Source organism: Podarcis gaigeae (genome assembly GCF_964106915.1).
Source record: "Podarcis gaigeae genome assembly, chromosome: 15".
Lineage (NCBI taxonomy): Eukaryota > Metazoa > Chordata > Lepidosauria > Squamata > Lacertidae > Podarcis > Podarcis gaigeae.
Genome location: NC_139692.1, coordinates 24,461,348 through 24,482,443, shown reverse-complemented (window position 1 = coordinate 24,482,443; position 21,096 = coordinate 24,461,348). Strand labels below are relative to the sequence as shown.

The window sequence follows — 21,096 nt, the reverse complement described above, 5'->3', positions numbered from 1 at the left end:
ACTACCTTATTCTGCCTAATTTTAGGGGTGAACCTGCTTCTTCCTGCAGAAAGATGAATAATGGGCAGTACTGGGCCCCTGGATTGGCTGAACCGGGTATAATAAATATGGGTATAATAAATTCACACTGCCAGGACTAAAGGTAGGGGAGAAGATGTGCTTAGTAATCATAGCTTTCAACTTTTCCCTTTTCTTGCGAGGAATCCTATTCGGAATAAGGGAATTTCCCTTAAAAAAGGGAAAACTACAGCTGTTAGTAATGCATAGCTACTTAATGCACTTTTCTTGAACTAAAAAGGTCCTTTGAAATTTGCACCTCTCCAATCTTCATGCTTCAGTTCTGGGACCAAAGAGTGTTTGCAGAAATGCATATATGAGTGAAGAAGTCATTATGAAACTACATTGCAATGGAGAAAATGGCTTGCAAAAATGTCCATGTTAGGCATGCATTAGGGAGGAATGTAAGCAAAGATCTACACAAATTTCCACACAGAGAAATTCACAGAGAGAAATTCTGCAAATGGATGCAGAAATAGGGAGAACCAAAGTTAAAGATGGACAAATGAGAAACTGAAATGGACAGATTCATTCATCCCTAGTCAGGATGCCAAACTGCTATTGGCAGGGGGTGCCACATACCACGCTAAAAGCTCGGTCTGTTGACAAGGCCAACTAAACGTCAGGGGCGGGGGGAAGCCCAAGATGTGCCCCATCAGAGAATCTTGTCAATCAAGGTGGAACATAAGGACTCAGACCTTAAGGTATCTTGGGCCCCATTTGCTTTGGGCTTTGTGTATCAACACAAGCACTTTGTAGATGACCTAGTAGCAAATTGCCAATCTTCTTTTCTCAGGCTGTACCTCTCCCTTGAGTCCAGCTGCACAATATGTCCACCCGGCCGCTACTGCCTCTCTGCTGGACTCACAGCCCCTTCTGGACCCTGCTCTGCTGGCTACTACTGCCTTCCTGGGGCCATCTCTCCTTCCCCCACAGGTGAGTGTGTCAGGGTTGTCTTGAGAATGCAGATTCCCTGAGTGCCCTTGCAAAACAATGGTGGGGTTTTCAACAAAACACTGCCCTCTGAATAAGGTGCTTGTAGCTTTTGGCAGCATTGAGCTCATTGAACTCAGTCTCTTTCCCTTAAGCCCACACCCTGCACTGTTAGGAACCTTAACTGTATGTGCATTTCATTACGTGAAATAAATAAACAAACCATTTTGATAGCTCAGTTGGTACAGCATGAGACTCTTAATTTCGGGGTAATGGGTTCATGCTCCACAATGGGCAAAATTTTCCTGCATTGCAGGGGGTTGGACTAGATACTTCCCTTCCAACTGTACAATTCAAAGATTCTATAAGAAAAGGAATTGAGGGCTGTGGCTTATACTTCCCTGCTAGTTTCTGGTTTCAAGTGTCTTCTTTTTTACCAAAGGTTTGAGCACAAGGAACATAGCTATAGAGTTTCTACTCTTCCTTCTTGCAGGGTTTTCAGATCAGGGAGGCCCTTGCCCCATGGGCCATTTTTGTCCAGATGGAACCAGCCAGCCACTTCCTTGTGTTGCGGGAACTTACAACAATCTCACTGGACAAGCGAGCTGTTTCTCATGCCCAGCTGGTTACTTCTGCCCTGAAAATACCACCGACTACAGTCAGTTCCCATGCCCACCTGGCTTCTACTGTCCTGAAGGTGAGATCTGTCATGGCTGTCAAGAACAAGATGTTCATGAGACTGACGTTTTGCAGTCCAGACAGCAGAAGATGCTTAAATGCCAGTGCTGAAATCTCTTTGCTCAGATACCCTTTGAAGAACAAAGGTTTTAAAAAGTTAACTGGAAAAGTGTTTTTGCTAAGAGCTCGACCAGATTTCCCAAGGGAAAAGAATGAGCAAATTTGCAGAGCTTTAAAATAAATCCAGATACATGAGCTCCATCTGCTGATAGTAGCATAGCAGTGCAAGGTACCCAGAAAGAAGGTGGCTGAGCCAGGATTTTTTGCTTGTTTGGATAGGAAGCCCCGCTGTGTCCCTTTCAGTGGAGCTGGATCAGACCTGTGGCAGCATGAAGGATGCAGCTGAAAGCCAGTCTCCTTATGTGACAGTGACCATGCAGAGCAATTTAAAATGGTTTTTGTGGATACAGATGGCTGAGTTTGACCATCCCAATTTTGGTTGTCTCAAAGATGCATTGTATGGAGTGCTGCCAAATTATAACACAGCTTGTTAAACTGAAGTCTAGAACATACCACTTAAGGTGGCCACTTTTACATTAACACCCCTCCCCTGGGGAAGTGCATCACTTTAAAAAAGGAGATCAAAAGAAGGTGCAGATCTGTATAACATTTTCATGTGCTGATTTATATGTATAGATGCAAATATAGAAATAATTGCTAAAATTTAAATAAGAGTACAGTGCAATTCACCATAGTGGAGAAGACTGTGTTCAAGGGTGTCTCCTCAATCAGCTATGCAGGTGCTAAGTACTGATGTTTGCCCTGTTGAAGGATTATCTTTAAACTGGACTTGGGCTGGTTAGAACATTCCTTGAAATACAGGGCTGCCATCTTTAAAATAGGACAAGTGGCCACTCTAATGGGTGGGAGCTTCAGCTTACACCACAGCATGCTCTTCTAGACAGACAAAAAAGTAGAAAACTAGGACGTCAGGCAGACGATTTCTAGCACTGTCATATTCCTGACATGCTAATTTTCTTCCTGTGAGGATTATTACGATTTTTTAAAAAAGTGTATAGAGGATAATTTCATCCTGTGGGTTCCTGTCTGCATTCCAGACACAAATATACCAGTAAGCCAAAAAACAACAACAACACAGCAAGAACGGCACATTGCCAAATGATTTGGTTATGACCACCTCTGTTTTTGTCATGCTTCTCAGGAACCAAGTTTGCGACAAAGTTTCCCTGCCCTCGAGGTTATTACAACCCAGATCCCATGACCCAAAGTTTGGACAGCTGCTTGCCTTGTCTCCCGGGGCATTACTGCGGGAAGGAAAACTTAACCACAGTGTCCGGGAAGTGTGATGCAGGTGAGGTTGGAGGAATCTGAGCAGAAACACATCTCTGTCTACCTGACATTTCAAAACTGAACTTGGTCCACCTCCCAACTCTGAAGAAATCACTGTCTGGCTCATCCTTCTCAGATCCCTGAAACCAGTTGTTCTATAATTTCCCAAAACTGACATTCAAAACACAAGCAGTTAGACACTGTGGCAAGCACACGAGGTCCCCGAACATTCGATGGTCTATTGATCCCTGTGCCACCACTGTGATTCTCTGCCACCAACCCGTTTCCCTCGGGTACACACGGAGTCCAGACGGTTGTTAACATTAACAAATAATCAAGTTTATTTTTATAGGCATGAACAAGCTTATGGTTTTGGTTAATTTTTCTTGTCAGTTTCTTGGTCTTAGGAACGGATAGGTCAGTAAAGTAACTAACAACTTCAAACTGATTATCCAAGCTATCTATCTGACTCCACCTAACAGTTCCTCTCACTCTCTCACCAAACGACTCGACCAACCCACAGACCTATCCTCCCTCTTCCTTCTTCCAACTCCCCACTCTCAACTGACTTCCACACAGCTCCTACTCTAACTCTAACTCATCCTATCAGTTTCTCTCTGGCCAATCACATCACACTCATTTAGCGCTTTCCTTATGACCCACCTAGGAGGCAAACGCCACAGACACTCTTGGTTACTTTGTGAAAACAACACAGTGGAGTATTTTTTTAAAATCACAGTTGTTATTTATTACTCATATCCCAGCACTTTCAGTGTGCTCCCTGTCCCCGAGGGGCTGACAATCTTAACATTTGATAGAAGGGAAGGAACAGAGGGAGAGGAAGGAGATGAAACCAACGGACATGCATTGAATTCAGTTCAGCTACACCTACTTTGATTTTGTTCTAGTGGGATAGAAGGGCTTAGTGGGTTGTGATAAAGCAGGAATGTGAAGGTGGCCCTCTGGATATTTGTTTGACTACAACTCCCATCATTCCTGCAGCTGCAGCTGATGGGAGTTGGAGTCCAACAATGTCTGAAAAGTACCAGATTCCCCATCTCTGTGCAAATAAACATAATTAACAGAAAGGGGTGGGTGAGGTGATATTTAAAGGGAGGGCAGGAGGTGGGATCACAAGGAGCTATAGAATCATAGATGTCTGTTTAACATACTTTGAGGATATTCACTCAAAACACCAACCACCACCTAAATCATGGGTTGGCCCAATCGCTTTCTATATCCGGCCTGCGGATGATCCGGGAATCATCCTGTTTTTACATGAGTAGAATGTGTCCTTTTATTCAAAATGCATCTCTGGGTTATTTATGGAGACTGCCTGGTGTCTTTGTATGAGTAGAATGTGTGTGTTTATTTAAAATGCATCTCTGGGTTATTTGTGGGGCATAGGAATTGTTCATTTCCCCCCCTTCAAAATATAGTCCGGCCCCCCACAAGGTCTGAGAGACAGTGCACTGGCCCCTTCTGAAAAAGTTTGCTGATCCCTGCTCTAAATGTTTTCAGGCCCATTTTGTTAGGCGAAACCAGAGATAAAGGCATAGTGCTGACAACACTGTTCTCTCTTACACCACACAGCCACTCCTGCTGAAGAGAGGCAGTGTGGTGTAGTGGTTCCAACATCCTGCTAAGATGTATGAGACCTAGGCTTAAATCACCACTAATCCACAAAGCTCACTGGGCAACCATGGGCCAATCACACACTCTTGACCTGTTCTTATGGGGTTGTTGTGAGGATGAAATGGGGATGCTATCTATATACACTGCATAAAGTTCCTTGGAGGAGCAATAGGATACAAAAGCAATAAATAAATATTAACTCCTCCTGCTGCTCCTCCAACATATATTTCTTTCTACTTCTCACAAATTCTATTTGTTTGTTTTGCTCTCTTAGGTTGGTTCTGCATTTCAGCTGCCTGGACCCCCCAGCCCTTTGACCTGGATAACTACACCAATGGCAACTGCCTTTGCCCAGCCACTGCAACAGGAGCAAAGTGTTCCCCTGGGTCCTACTGCCCAGAAGGCAGTCCTGAGCCCATTCTCTGCCCTCCAGGCTTTTATTGCAATGCACCCGGTAAGGGGAACCCTTTGCCTATTTTGCCTGAATGGTGACTAAGTAGTGAGAGGGAAGGTGGCTTGCTGCAGGTGGCTTTCCCGTGACACTCAATTCCTTTTGGGTGCAGGGACATAGGAAGCTGCCTTATATCAAGAGGCCATTGGTCCATTTAGCTCAGTGTTGCCTTCAGTAGATATTGATATTGTGCAGCTGGAAGCAACTGGATGCATAAAAACTGACTCTTTTTGGAATGAAAATTGCCTAGACCAGGCATGTCCAGTCTGTTTTGGGGGCCTAATTCAGTCTGCCAGTCAGTTTAATCCAGCCCCTGTGGCAGTTTATGTCCTGGGGTAAAATCCTTAAAAAAACCCCTCAACAACTTCAATCCTAAAAAAAAGGTCAACAACTTTGGTTGGCCCTCACAGCCCTTTACTTCATCAAATCTGGCCCTCTTTGAAAAAAGTTTGGGCACAACTGGCCTAGACCCATAAATGATTCAAAAACTTTACTTGCAAAACTTTCTTCAAAAGCAGGTACAAAAGTAAAGAATGATACATCCAAATAACTCCATACAATATCTTGTGCAAGTTCAGCACATATCCATCTTCTTAGAAATAAAAGATAATTCCAAACATACCTATAAGAAAAAGTCTCTGTTTTTTCTAGAAAACTGGAAGACTAGGGTTGAAATCCCCACTCGACCGAGACATTTCACTGAGTGACCTGGGGCTGTTCATTGCCTCTCAGGTTAACAGGGTGGACATGAGGATAAAATTGGGAAGGGGGAAAGGATGTAAATCAGTTTGAACTCCTTTGAAGAAATATAGGATATACATGTAAATGCTAATAATAATGCTAATGATGCTAATAATGCTAATAATGCTAATAATGCTAATAATAATAATAATAATAATAATAATAATAATAATAATATAACCTTTTACTATTAGCTTTTCTTGAATTATTAACATATGTTAAAACTGTCCCTATGCTCGTGTTCCCATTCTTCTTTATCAGGTCTGTCTGCTCCAAGTGGTGAATGCGCTGCTGGATTTTATTGTACAGGTGGAGCCTCTTCTCCCAAGCCACTAGATGAAATTACAGGCAACATCTGCTCTCAAGGCACCTACTGCCGTGAGTATCTCTTGTCTAGAGACAGAAAACTGGGTGGGAAGCAAAGCAGAACTGAAGTGGTTGGGACCCCGAGCAGAAAAACTACATGCTGCAAAAAAAATATTGCAGCTCTTGTTCATCCAAATAATTCCATATAATAGGGCAATTTGAAAGAAGGGGTCCTGTCATAAATGTAACGGATAAATACAGTTACCATGTATTGATTTTTTTTAATTAAAAAAATAGCCTGAAATTACAGTGGTACCTCGGGTTAAGAACTTCTGGAGGTCTGTTCTTAACCTGAAAATGTTCTTAACCTGAAACACCACTTTAGCTAATGGGGCCTCCCACTGCCACCGCACCGCCGGAGCACAATTTTTGTTCTCATCCTGAAGCAAAGTTCTTAACCCGAGGTACTATTTCTGGGTTAGCGGAGTCTGTAACCTGAAATGTCTGTAACCTGAGGTACCACTGTAATGTGAAAATCTGGAAAGAGGTGCTTGAGATACAGAGAGTGCTTGTGTTAATTGTTTACAGGGCCAATCCTGACATTAGGCAGAGTGAGGCAACCACTTCAGGTAGCAGATGCTGGGTGAGGGGCAGCAAAATGGGGCCAGATGTTCCTCCTGAACTCCCTCCCTACCGCCGCCCCACCATTTCCCTTTGTTTCCACATGGCCTTTCCTGCCCTTCTCCAAAGTGCCCTGCTGCCTCAGGGGTGTGTGTGAAAGGGAGGATGCTATCCCATGACCAGTGTCAAAGTCTGCTTCTGTATTTGGAACAGAATGGAGGAGCCATCTTGTCTCTCGTCTCCAACAACAAGGTTTCTTGGACTAGACCACCCTGTGGTCTCTTTTCTTCTCACAGCTTTGCTCACTTTCTCCCTCTTCCATTGTTTTCTCTTGCAGCTGTGGGGTCTTCAGCACCCACCCTCTGCCCGACGGGCACCTTCTCCAATCAGCTAGGGCAAAGTATGCTTTCAGAGTGCCAGCTCTGTCCCTCTGGGTTTTACTGTGAAGGATCCGGACTGAAGGCCCCCACTGGAGAATGCTGGGAAGGTAAAACACAGTGGCCAGAGTGGATCAGGAATGAGCTGGTGTAATAGTGAAGAACTCTTAGAAAGTAGCACAGGAGAACCTTCTGGAGCAGTTGTCAAGCTTGAAATGGCTGGGTGGGGAGGCGGAGCCTGGCAGAAAGCTAGGAATGGAAGGAGGTAGCGATTTCCATCTGGAACTGGCTTTCAAAGGAAAGGAAACATCATAAGCAATATAGAAAATAACGTGACTGTTTATATGATGTTCACAGACTTAAAACAAATAGTGATAGCAACATAACAGCTCTCATTTCCTTGCCTGATTTCTGTTCCTGACCTTGGGTGAACATGAGACTTGTGGCAATTTCTGCTTCCATTTTCAAGGAACATCCCTTCAGCCTATGTGATATAGCTGGCAAAGTTCACCCAGGGAAAACTACGCATGCACAGCTGGCATAACAAAGCCAGTGAAAACAGCGGGTTGTAACCAACACTGATCCTACTCAGTGTAGGCCCACTGAATATAATGGACATTATTAACTCAGGTCCATTAATTACAGTAGTTCTGCTTTGAGTAGTTTCATGATGCCATTTAGAGGGAAGGAAATTATGTTGATTCTAGACTGAATACGAAGAAAAGCAACAACATGTTTTCCTTTAGTGCAAGCATCCTAATCAAAAAAAGTGGGGGCCTTTTTCACTAGTTATTGATTTTATGTTCTAAGTATTGAATTTTATTATCATCCCATCACCCACCTAAGTTCTGCTCACAAGAATTCAAACAGGGGTGCTCACATATTAAAGGACTCTACTTTAAGTTATCATCCAACCACATTTTTTATTTTATTATTTTTTGGCTGTATAACTTGTCCTTTTCAGAGTAGACCCATTGATATTATTGCAAATGACTTCAGTTTATTAATCTTTGTGGTTCTACACTAAGTAGAATTTAGCTGAATGCAAAATATTATTATTATTATTATTATTATTATTATTATTATTATTATTATTATTAATTATTTTAGATCCAATCTTTCCTGTGTAGGGATGTTGGAGAATCCCAACAAAAATGGAAAAGAAAGAAATTGCTGCAAATCTCGTTAGTTTATGTTCAGGAATTGAAATTTGCCAAGCGAATATAATTAGTATTCATTTCCATTGTTGTTGGGATGTGTGTGTTAAGTCTGCAAACCATAAATGTTGTGGATTTTTTTGCATTGCTTTGATTTTTGGTTTTTTTGCACTGAAATGAATGTAAGTTACGTAACTCATATAAAGGCTTACATAAGTTACTTTAAATAGCAGGCAGTGAGACAAATAACCTAGCATTGGGCAGAAACTGCATTGCAGCAGAATGGAAACAGTGCTGATTGTGATTAATACAGGTAGGAAAGGAAATAGCTGCATTCCTGCATCCCTACCTGAGAGTCATCCAAAATCTCCATCTCTTACAGAGGAACTGGTATGTGATATGCATCTTTATTTCCCCTTTAAGTTAAATCTAATGGCCATACCTTCTCCATTTTCTTCTATAGGCTATTACTGTGACAATCGCCAGGGGCCGCTCAGTGACTTCACTCTCTACCCTTGTCCACGTGGCTATTACTGCCCACCAGGCACACAGCAATCTACACAGTACAGCTGCCCTGCAGGGACGTTTGGACCCAGACAGAGGCTAAAGATGATCCAGGAATGTCAAAACTGCCCACCAGGGAAATTTTGCTCATCTCCTGGGCTAGCAGCTCCAACAGGTAAGTCGTATCTCCAGAGTGGAACTCCTGACCTAGGGAGAGAAAGAAAACCCACCTCTTTAGTCAACAATGAATTGAGGTAGCAGCTATAAAAAATGTTTTAGGGAGCAAATGCTAAACCAGAGATGGGGAACTGGTGATGTTGGACTACAACTACCACCAACCCGTCTATTGGCCAAGGTAGCTGGGCCTGATGGGAGTTGGAGTCCAACAACATTTGGAAGGCAGCACGTTGGCTACCTCTACTCAGTGTGTTTAAATCGGAGGCAAGTCCCATGGCGTTCAAGGGAGCTTAAATCCAGGTTAAGCCATTCAAAGGATTGAAGAATGACAGTTTGATTTGGTTTACTTTTAACATATGAACAAGATATTTATTTGAAATGGATTCAACTTAGATTTGGAATAATTTTCCTAGTCATATCAGCATTGCCTTGAAGCATTTTGATTTCAAGTCAGCTGAGGATCATTAACTGCTATGAAGCAGATTTGCAGTTGAGCAGAATTGACTTCTGATTCAACAGGGGCTCAAATTGCTTGTTTGGGAATCTGTACTTTTATCTATTTTAGAATTATTGTTCCTTTTTTCCTTTTCCTTTTTTTTTAAACATTCTTACCATTCAGAAATATACTTTGTGGTATGCATATAGACTTTAATTTATTTTCTACTGCTTTTTGTGATGGTCTGTTAATATAGTTCATTTATACTATATCTTCCTTTGCTATTTCCATAATATCCTACTTAGTTATTCTGCTAATGCCCCTCTTGCCACTTAACTTACCTGCTAGGCTGCATTCCTCTACAGAGTGATTCAATGTGGGAGCCCGAGGCAGAAGTCAGTTACTTCCTTACCTTGCTTTTTTACTGAAGTGAGTCTGATAAATTTGAGGGGTGGTCCTTTATCTTCCCTTTTGAATGCTTGAAGGGTCAAAGCTCAAAGGCAGAGCAGAAGGTCCTAGGTTCATTTTTCAGCATCTTCATAAAGCATTAGGATCTCCATTCCCCCATCTGAAATCCTGGAGAGCCAATGCCAGTCATTGTACTGAACTAGATGGACCAATTGTCTGACTCTGTATAAGGCAGCTTCATGTGAGTGCCCAGGGCTCTTTTTCAGCTGGAATTCACCAGAACTCAGTTCTGGTACCTCTCAGGTGGATGCCATTGCCATTATAAATGAGGTGTTCATAGTGAGTTCTGGCATCTCCTTCTCTAGAAAAATAACACTGGTTGTGCTCCATGTTGGTCCTACTCAGAGTAGACCCATTAAAATAAATGAACATGCCTAAATTACAGCCATTAATTTCAGTGGGTCTATGCTGAGGAAGATTTAATTGGATACAAACCTAAGTTCCTATCTTGAGCATTGGTCAGGTAGATTCTCAGGGAATGCTGACAGCTAATTACAGTCATACCTCGGGTTGCGAACGTGATCCATGCGGGAGGCACGTTCGCAACCCACAGCGCTGCATCTGCGCATGCGCGCGACACAATTCGCGCTTCTGTGCATGACATCATTTTGCGCATGCGCGAGCACCAAAACCCAGAAGTAACCCGTTCCGGCACTTCTGGGTTCAGTGCGGTCCACAACCTGCAACATTCGTAATCCAAGGTATGACTGTACTGCACTTCATTTGAGTAACAGCAAAACTCTTATTTATACTCATGAAGCACACACACAAAATAAAAATCTGGGATAGGTTCCCTGTCTTGATGTTGGACTTCGAGCCAGTAAAGAGCATATAATCCCCTTTCCCTCTTTTAGGGGATTGCTCTGCAGGATTTTGGTGCAAGGAAGGTGCTCGGACTCCGCACCCAACTGACAGAGTGTCTGGACTTCCCTGCCCACGTGGACATTACTGCCTCTCAGGTACTAACCGCTTTTGTCATGGTTGTATTCCTTTGGATGCCCCTTAAGAGCCTTCTTGCTGTTTTCGGCTCCCTTGTTTCAGTACCCAAAGGGGGATTCTCTCATCTGTGTGTCCTTCCAGGAACTCTTGTTCCATCTGCCTGCCCACGTGGAACCTGGTCAGGTGAGGAAGCGAATCAAAACCTCCAGAGTTGTCAGGCTTGCCCTGGGGGGCATTACTGCAATGGCACAGGCCTCGTGGCCCCTTCGGGACGATGTGCAATGGGGTATGTACAAAATACAAGCTCACTTTCCTTGAGATTTAATGCAAATATATCAGCAAATTCCAGCTACAAATACAAATTGCACTGCCAGATTCCACCTTCCAATTTGATGTCAAGATAGTCAGTAGACTGCAGGTTTCTGATCAGGCATCAACCATGTTTATAGCTCCATGGTTCCCAAAATTTGACAAACCACCACCCCCTTGGTTCCAGAAACTCATCATCCCCAGTCCCCCTGACCCTATAAAAAGCATTATTGAGAATAGCAGTTTGCACAAACATTAAGAATGATAATAATACAAAAAAATTTAAAACAGTAATGATTAATTGCACATTTTAAAAAAAACAATTAGTTTAATTAATTCAACTAAAATGATAGCCATTTACACCTCCAGGGCCCCCCAGCTGCCCCTATGCCTCTTAGCACCCCCTAGGTGATCCCAATTCTCCACCTCTCCCTCTCACCCTGCAACTCTTTTACTCTCTCGGCCCTCTTTATATACATTCTCTTGCTCTGCTTTCTTCCAGGTCCAAGTTCTCAATCATTCTTTTGCCCTAGGCCAGGAAAGAGCTTTCCATTCTCTCTATGTGAAGCTACTGCTGCTGCCACCGCCACCTCCTCCTACTCATCCAAGGCTGGCTCTACCTTTAGACAAAGTGAGCTGGCTACTCTAGGTTGCAGACTGAATAAGTTTAGACATTCCTTTTTCTGGTCCTCACTGCTGATCAGTCATGGATGTTTTGCACAAGCCAGCCATCACTTGTTGATGCAGTCAGAGGGCAGATTCACCCAGAGAATTGTTTCCTGTGGCCTGGTTCCTTGCTTTTTTGAACTCTGGCAATGATCTCACCCTTCTTCATTATTAATAAAATGACTTTTCTCTTGCCCATTCCGGTAGGTTTTATTGTGTCACAGGGTCTATCACACCGACACCCACAGATGGGATCTCAGGTGCCCCCTGTCCCATTGGCCACTTCTGCCCCTTGGGCAGTGAAAGCCCCACACCTTGCCCTCCAGGCTCCTACATGGCTGAAACACATGCACAAGGATGGTGCCACACCTGCCCAGAGGGGAAGTATTGTCTCCCTGGCCACTTGCCACAGCTGTGTCCCAAAGGTGAGTCTTTGGCTTCCTCGATGCACAAAGCTGTCCTTGTGTCCTGGAGTTTGTAATCTATTTGTGCTTCCATTTTGCAAGTGCATGTTTCTAGTCCCCATGGGCATTAGATAATGAATGGTTTCCCCATATTTCCCTTCCTGGGTTTGCTCTGTCCTGAATTCTGGTTTGATGAGCATTTACTGTTCCCAACCCCAGTACTGCAGAAAGCCATCTAATTAGATTTTAATTTGATCCTGACTTCTTTTTAGGAGGTAATTTAATTATTGTTTGATTTTATACCAAAGTTATATATTTTATGTTAGCCACCCTGAGCCTGGTTTCGGCCGGGGAGGGCGGGATACAAATGAAAGTTGTTGTTGTTGTTGTTGTTGTTGTTGTTGTTGTTGTTGTTGTTGTTGTAGTATTCTAAAATTTACTGGGGAACTAGAGTTTTGGGCCAGGGTCTGCAACTTTTCATCTGCATCTCCCTTCCCCTACTTTACTGACTCATGAATCATCTATGGTGAAACACTTAAATAAAAGCAATCTTGATGTGAGTTATTTATTTATTTATTTATTTATTTATTTATTTACTAACAGTTTGCTGTTTGTCCTAACAGCTTTCAGTTTACATGAATGTCTCCTTCCCTTCCAGGTTTTTTCTGCCCTGAAGGAACAGGCTTAAATTGGCAGCCATGCCCCCCAGGGACCTACAGCCCTATCCAAGGGATAGGTAGTCATACCGACTGCAGAGCGTGCGATGGAGGAAAGTTCTGCTTGTACCACAATGCAACCGATGTTACAGGACACTGCTGGGAAGGGTATTACTGCACCCAGGGTTCAGACCGGCCCAATCCTGAGGTTCAGCTCAATGGTATTGGCTCTTTCATTTGAATCAATGTGATCAGTGTGGAATTGGCATGGTTACAGGTGCTGCATAATAACCATTCCACATTTGCGAGAAATAAATCTGTTAGTGTGGTAGCACCTACGCTTTGGAACTCCTTGCATATTGACACCAGGCAGGCACTTTCACTGTACTCTTTTCAACACCTGCTGAAAACATTTTAGTTTAGATGAGTCTACCCAGATGTTTAGAATGATATTGTTTTTAGTCTAATGTTCTTAATCTTTATTTGTTTTTACTAATAATATTGTTATTTTATTATTTTATTCTTTTTGTAAACTGCAGTTTTTTAAAAAATAATCAAGCAGTATATAAAATTTTATGGAATAAAATTATTATTATTTGTACTTTTCCAAGCTCTAGTACAGTGGATTAAAGGGTTGGATTGTTCTGTTAGTTTAAAATAGCCTCATCTTTACCATTCACTTCTTTTTCTTTACTTGTATGTTATTGACACTATTCTTACCACCTAATATATTTCCCCTTTGTTGATCACAGATCACAGTGCTGGCCCATGTCCTTTTGGTCACTACTGTCCAAGGGGCACAGCTGTTCCCAAGCAGTGCCCTGTGGGAACCTTTGCCGCTAGCACCAAGCTAATATCTGAGGTAAAAGCAAAAATACAGTTATAGCTATCCTTTGTAGGAATTGGATATCTTTTGTATATACTGGCTATAAATTCACTGATCCTTAACAAACCCCATACAATTAATAGTGGTTAAATGGAGGTTGTGCTATGAATTATAATCACAAAAGCACTGTTATTCCATTTTAAGAGTCGACACATGCTTGTGTGTGTGTGTGTGTGTGTGTGTGTGTGCGCGCACACACACACACACACACACACACACTTTTATTGTACTTAGTAGTTAAACAAATTCACTTTTGCAAGCATAAGAGAGGAGACCTTTTTCATGGTGGCCCCAGAACATAGAAGTCTCTCCCTTCAGATGCATCCTCAAAGCCACTGAGGATTATTAAGTGGGCCTTAAAACCCATCTTTCCCTGATGACTGTGTCCTAAGAACTAATGTAGAAGAGATAATCCTCTTAGCCATGTTGCAATTTGTACCTAGGGGGCTGGAAATATCTTTTTTTTAAGTTTTAACTAATCTATGTTTTTAAAACAGTTGTTAACACTGTTAATGTAAACAGTTGTTAACTGTTAACATTAACAGTTGTTAATGGGACGCAGGTGGCGCTGTGGGTTAAAGCTTCAGCGCCTAGGACTTGCCGATCGAAAGGTCGGCGGTTCGAATCCCTGCGGCGGGGTGCGCTCCCGCTGCTCGGTCCCAGCGCCTGCCAACCTAGCAGTTCGAAAGCACCTCCGGGTGCAAGTAGATAAATAGGGACCGCTTACCAGCGGGAAGGTAAACGGCGTTTCCGTGTGCGGCTCTGGCTCGCCAGAGCAGCAATGTCACGCTGGCCACGTGACCCGGAAGTGTCTCCGGACAGCGCTGGCCCCTGGCCTCTTAAGTGAGATGGGCGCACAACCCCAGAGTCTGTCAAGACTGGCCCGTACGGGCAGGGGTACCTTTACCTACCTAACACTTCTACCATTGTCAGTTTATGACACTGGTAAGATCCCTTTGGTGGGCTGTGCCCACAAAAGCAGCCTATAAGTAATTTTTATAAAAACATAAGACAGTGTTTAAATCAAGATTCATAATGCAGTGAATGCTTGAACGCAAATTCCTGCTGTAACCATAGCCTGTTCCCTTCCACCTAAGATTCCATGCAAAAGGCCATAGATCAGAGGTCATCAACATGGTGCCCATGGGTGTTAATGTACCCACAAATACCTCCCATATTTTTCATTATAAAAAACTATAATGAAATAAATTTATATTTATAAATTTATATAAAATAAATAAATATTGCCCGTGAAAGGCCTTGAAATATCCCCACAATTCAAAAGTAAATGCTCCTTCTTGTTGTTAGGTTCCAGTTTGCACTGGCTTGCAGCATTGAACATGTCCCATCAAACATGCACACATTTCATTGAATACCCTGATGTGATACCCACCCTCCTTTCAATTCTGAACAAAAGAAAGGTGCAAAGAATCTCTCTTTCTGAGCAAGCACAGCAGTGGCAGGTGTAGGTGCCTTTTTTCATTGATGAGAAAAATGCCCACCACACCTTTTGTGGCCCTGTCTGTCCCCCTTTCTACTATTTCAGAAGTGACAACCATTTTGTGTTAAGCCATATACCCTGTGGCAGCCATTTTATGTAAGGCCACATCCCTAGGACCGCTGGTTTGTGAGTCTCACCCACGTTCTCAAAATTCCAGGTGTGCCCTCAGACCCAAAAAAGGTAGGTGAGCTATGATACTTGCATCTGAAAATTATCTCTGGCCACCTTAATTTCTTGCAGACCAAGTGCTCTCCCTGCCTGCCAGGCCACTACTGCAACACTCCTGGTCTGACAGCACCGACAGGATTGTGTGAAGAAGGATACTACTGCATTCTGGCCTCCACAGTCCCCAACATACCAGCCATGGATGAGACTGGAGGCCCATGTCCCAGAGGTATTTCCACCACCCCATCCCAATTCATGAAATTGATCAAACTGCCTGTGGCACTCCACAGAAAAGGTCCCAGGTTTTGTCTTTAACATCTTCCAGTAAAGTTAGGAAAGAATCCCTGCTTGAAACCCTGGAGAACTTCTGCCAGTCAGTTTTTAAAATACTGAGATGGATGGACCAGCAGCCTGATTCAGTGTGAAGGAGCTTTCTATCTTCATAGAATCTTAGTACTGTGGAGTTGGAAGGTACCCCCAACCCTCTGTGTTGCAGGAATTGCAGCTAGCGGGTGATATTTAGAAAGAGAATTCCCAGCATGCTCCTTGGTTCTCTCAGCCACCAAAGTCAGAGGTCTTCCAAAGCTTCAGGGATTTTGCCGTCCTTTTTAAACAATTGTACAAACTGATGGCGTACAAGGCTATCATTGACTACTAGCCACAATGGCTTTACTCTACCTCCACTGGTGGAGGCATTCTGCCTCTAAATACATCTGCAGGTGAGCAAAGTGCTATTTTCCTGCTTGCAGTTTCCCACAGGCATCAGGTTGGGCACTGTGAGAACAGTATGCTGGACTAGATGGGCCATTGGTCTGATCCCAAAGGCCTTTCCTTATTTTCATGTGAGCTGTTTTTAGAGTTGCTGTTGATTTTAGGTTGCCTTGCTGTGCTCCCCCTTGGCCTCAAAGGGGCATTCCTGATTTTATACTTTTGCTCTTTTTTTCAGGCTATTTTTGCCCTCAGGGCACAGCCAAGCCTTTGCCTTGCCCGGAAGGGTCGTATAATCCTTTACAGAGGCAAGCCACCTGCCTCCCCTGCCCTAGCGGGTAAGAAAGAGAACAATAATCATTCATCACCTGCAAAAACAGAAACAGTTTTAGCAACAGCAGGGGCCAAGGGGGGGGGGCTAAGGGCAGCAACTGGCTGCAGCTTCAGTGGGCAATTTAGTGAAAGGGATGTTAGAGCCCTCTGCCATCACTGTAGCCCATTAAAAGCAGCTGGTTTTTCAAAGTGTGGGGATTTTATCAGGCACCATCTCATCCAGCTGATTCCTTGGTGTACTAAGACTGAAGTGTGGGCTGCAGAAATTTAACTTCTCTTCCCATCCACCCCTTTTCTTTTCTGGATGCAGGTACTTCTGTCCAAAGAATTCCTCTTCTTTGGACGGAAACAAATGTCCAGTTGGCCACTACTGTCCTATAGGCACTGTCTCAGAAACCCAGTTCCCATGTCCCCAAGGGACTTACAATGCAAACACAGGAAGCAGCGATCCATCTGTCTGCATAGCATGTGATCCAGGTAGGTATCTCAGCTCAGAACATCCTGTTAGATGGGCCAGGAACCCATTCAATGAACTCCTATGAGAAGGGGACGACAGAGAACGAGATCGTTGGACAGTGTTACAGAAGCGACCAACATGAATTTGACAAAACTCAGGGAGGCAGTGAAAGACAGGAGTGCCTGGCGTGCTCTGGTCCATGGGGTCATGAAGAGTCGGACACGACTAATCGACTAAACAACAATGACCCCCCTTCTAGGAATAGGACTTATTTAACTCACCTCTGAGTAAACGTGCATAGGATTGCATTGTTAGCTCTTCAAATATCCGCTTCCTTTTACTGCAGTAGACATAACCCCTAGCATAGGAGCCAACTCCTAATATTTGAGGGGGGCAGGCCCCTCCAACGTTGATGGACATTGCCATTCAAATGGAGGTGTGTGTGTGCAGGGCAGGGCTTACTTGCCCCCACCCCCAATATTTTAAGCAAGTAGACACCCCTGTCCCCTAGTTAAGTATTAATTAAGCCTATGAAATATGGCTGTTTCCATTATGTGAGAATGGGGCATTATGTTACTGGCACTGGATCAGAATTGGTGTCGCTGTAGGTATATTCAAGGTTCTTTTTAAAATCCACATAAAGGCCCTACCCTTTTCCAAATTTCTTCAGAAAAATATGACCCCTGATCAAAATGTTAAACCACAGAATGTTCTATATGCACTGATTCTGTTGTTAAAGAAAATGAAGAGTCTCCTAGCTTAGACAATGGAAATTTTATGAGCTTCTTGTACAAGCCCTTCTTTGCTTTTCAAACAAATAATTAACGAGTGTATGTCTATTGCCCTTTTGAACCATATCTGTTGAAGAGCATGTATGCCAATTTGTGTGAATGGGTTTGCCATTTAAACATACAATCATCGTGGGGGCTTTTCTTTGTGTAACCATCCTACTTTCCTTAGGATTAAATTACTCGTGTTTTATTCTGCCAACAACAGCGGATTTCAAAGAACCCTTTGGAATGCTGCATAGCTTGGGGATTCTAATTGTGAAAACATTAAGAGGGAAGTATTCAATGTAATTAAAGTAACAATCATGTTCTCACCTGAGAGTAAGTTTGATTGAACTCAGTGGGATTCACTTTTTATTAACATGCAAAATAGTAGGCATAGCTTCTGAATGCTAGTTGCTGGTGATATTCAGCAGGAGAGTCCTATTGCACTCATGTCCTGCTGGTGGGTTTCCCAAAGGCAGTGTGAGAAAGAGGATGCTTGGCTAGATGGGCCTTTGATTTGATCCAGCAGTGGGCTCTTATTTATGTTCTTCTGATGGTGCTGTTATCTACAAAAAAGAATTTAAGATAAAAAGTTTGCTTCTTTTTGGTTCTCAATAGTGAGTTGGTTTATGTCCAGGGATTGTGTACATGATTTTTGGTGAATTGTGGTGAAAGGTTTTGCACCAGTGGCACGTTCTTGCTCAAAGGAATGCAGTAGAGAATGCAGAAGCAGGTTGATGACAAGTTTGCTGTATGATAGACAGCAGAATCTGTTGGGCAGCGAGTATCCACTTGCACAACAATTGCATTGGATCTGCAATTGCATTGTTGTGCAACATAAATACTGCAAGCACAAGAGCCATTGTGTTATTGGACTAAAAATGTTGGCTATGGCCCTCTAACTTTGTGCTTTCATGCTACAATCTTATACCGAATTTTGACTGAATATTTAAATTTAATTTGAAACAGAGAATTTGGTTGTGATGATGGTGCTCTTTTCTGTTTTGTATTCTTCATATCTATAGATCTATATTAATAACAGTGGGTTGCAATCTTTGTTCCAGGCCATTACTGTGCCCTGACGGGTCAGTCTCGTGTCACAGGTCCTTGCTTGGTGGGGTACTTCTGCACCACTGGGGCTACCACCCCAACACCTACAAATGGTCTGGCTGGAAATGTATGCCCAAAGGGGCATTACTGCCCCGAAGGATCTGCCTTGCCCCAGCCCTGTCCTCATGGTTTCTACAGCAACTCTACAGGAAACACCAAGACTGAAGATTGTCTTCTGTGTCGTGCAGGTACAATGAGGAGTTTAGGGGAATAGAATCCTAATGGTTCCTGTAAGAGCTTCCACCATTGCACTGGGATCCAAAGGGTTTTTCAGAGCCCCAGTGAGGAGATGGAGCTCTTCACAAATATGAGTTTAGGACCTTTTCCATCCTAGAGCCCTTATGAGATCTGTTTATTTAAACAGCTTTTCTTCTCTGTCTTCAACCACCAAATGTCTGGGTAAAGAGTATTACCCCTACTGGCTGGGCTGATGGCAGTTGGAGTCTGCAGCAAAGGAAGAATGGTATTTCTAACAAAGCCCAACTCCCTCTCCACTGGTTCTCCTAAGCTTGTGCACCTGTCTCAATTCAGTCTCACTTATTCCCTCTGACTTACCAATATTCAAGTAACACTGGAGGTATAGGTTAGGGTTGCCATACATCCGGAATTTCCTGGACATAGCCATTGGTTAACAGTGTCTAGGCGGCAATTCCTGAGATCTCCAAGAAAATCTGTATGTATGGCAACCCACGCTGGAAATGTACATTTTAGCAAATTTCTTTAAAAATAGCTTTAAAACATTTTCCCCCTAGATTTTTTTTTGGGGGGGGGAGGTCAACTTTTTCAAATATGGCAATCCTAGTAGGCATGGTACAAAGCCAAATACGCAACTTATCTTGTAGAACATAAATGTAAATGCCTTTGTTAAATATAATGATCAAGTTCACAGTCTTGTTACTTTGAAACAGTACCATATCTTTAAATGTGTACATACACTGTTAGCTTGTTACTGTCACTTTAAACACCAACAGCTTATATTCAACCATTTTATGCTAAGACAGCTTGAAGGAAGCAGGTTTCCAGCTTTAACCCTTTCAATTTCTCCACCTCACTTAAGCCTCGCCAACACAATAACTACAACCGCTGGAAGGCTCTGTTCCCCCCCCCCCCCAATCTTTACTGACCTATTAAAACATAGGTTTGCCTTTATTGCCCTGGAAATCTTCCCTCTGGTACTCCTACAAGTCGCCATAGACCAGCATTCAAAGTTGCTTCTCTCTTCTCCCCTCAGTGCTGCAGACAAGTTCTTTCCCTTGCCTCCTCAGCCCTAGCCCAGTGATCCAGCTACCCCAGCAAGTATTTGGCCACCAAGCCATTCCATCTGCAACTCAGGTCTCCCTTCTCTTTACCCAGTCCTCTTCATCTACTGCCTTCTCACTCTGCTATCATCTTCTTCTGGCTGCCTCCATGAACCCCAACAATTCAGACATCTCCAACCAACTAACGTCTGCTGCCTAACACCTGCCCTTATATACACTTCTTCTGAGCCCTCTAGTCCAGCCCCATCCAATCACACTGCTTAACTGAAGATTCTAAATCTGCAGCCACCAATCAAAATATGCATACCTCCTTCGCTTTTGCATACTGAGAATTCCAACTGGCAGTTGGAAGGCCCAAATGACAGTTAAACTTTAACCAGAAAGAAAAGTTTTTTCCATCAAGTACATTACAATGTACATAACAGCACAAAAGTCAGAATACTTTTCAAAGAAGCATAATTCAAATAAACAGGATTTCTTCAGACCCCCACAACATCTGGAGGGCCACAGGTTCTCCCCTTTCCCACTGATGATGATATCCATGGTCCACATATCCTAGAAGGTGCTTTATATTTCTGCTCCATTTCAGGATATTTCTGTGATGGGACAGGGCTTGCCTCCCCTTCTGGTCTCTGTCACGCTGGGTTCTACTGCAGCGGAGGAGCTGTTTCTCCAAGACCTCAGCTGGTAAGCTATGCTGATGCTGATAATGATAATTTTGTAATTGTCAGGAGTAGAAGGAAGTTTAAATTAGGAAGCACTGGTGGAAGATTTTATAGTTAATGCCAGCTGGTGATGTTTCAACATTCCTTTCTGTTATATTTGCAAATAAAAATTCTCAAAAGGGAGACTAAGGGAAGAGTGGACAACTCAGAATTTACACTTATTACTTCATTCCCCCTCCCCCATCTTTCTCTCCATGAAGTTTACTTCAGGAGGTATCAGATGATCTCATTCCTAGTAGAAGCCATTTTCTATACGCCTCTTTATCATTGAATTTGACACTTTTTGAATTCAAGCCACATCTGCAAAGGAAGAT

General features: G+C 43.1%; 1 protein-coding gene and 1 long non-coding RNA gene across 4 annotated transcripts in view; one reads left to right on the top strand and one right to left on the bottom strand.

Annotated features, from left to right (window-relative positions):
- The window catches only part of LOC310832291 (uncharacterized protein), a 129,767-nt gene that overhangs the window by 52,449 nt on the left and 56,222 nt on the right, over positions 1-21,096 (top strand). The window contains exons 26-42 of the mRNA XM_083713919.1: positions 854-993; positions 1,484-1,687; positions 2,891-3,040; positions 4,928-5,107; positions 6,107-6,223; positions 7,110-7,259; positions 8,770-8,985; positions 10,746-10,850; positions 10,972-11,116; positions 12,013-12,230; positions 12,868-13,086; positions 13,618-13,727; positions 15,493-15,646; positions 16,364-16,463; positions 16,769-16,935; positions 18,753-18,986; positions 20,647-20,744. Coding sequence (XP_083570045.1) covers positions 854-993; positions 1,484-1,687; positions 2,891-3,040; positions 4,928-5,107; positions 6,107-6,223; positions 7,110-7,259; positions 8,770-8,985; positions 10,746-10,850; positions 10,972-11,116; positions 12,013-12,230; positions 12,868-13,086; positions 13,618-13,727; positions 15,493-15,646; positions 16,364-16,463; positions 16,769-16,935; positions 18,753-18,986; positions 20,647-20,744 — 2,707 coding nt within the window. The remainder of the gene's footprint in view (positions 1-853; positions 994-1,483; positions 1,688-2,890; positions 3,041-4,927; positions 5,108-6,106; positions 6,224-7,109; positions 7,260-8,769; positions 8,986-10,745; positions 10,851-10,971; positions 11,117-12,012; positions 12,231-12,867; positions 13,087-13,617; positions 13,728-15,492; positions 15,647-16,363; positions 16,464-16,768; positions 16,936-18,752; positions 18,987-20,646; positions 20,745-21,096) is intronic.
- Positions 7,268-20,650, bottom strand: LOC310832409. 3 transcript variants are annotated; one of them, XR_014558268.1, is made up of 5 exons: positions 20,148-20,650; positions 16,884-16,994; positions 10,859-11,005; positions 8,944-9,017; positions 7,268-7,428 (listed from the first exon to the last, which is right to left on the bottom strand). It is a non-coding gene; the product is annotated as an uncharacterized lncRNA (long non-coding RNA). The 3 variants fall into 3 exon arrangements; XR_014558269.1 differs by lacking the exon at positions 7,268-7,428 and having other exon boundaries at positions 8,928-9,017; positions 19,923-20,650; XR_014558270.1 differs by lacking the exon at positions 7,268-7,428 and having other exon boundaries at positions 8,928-9,017.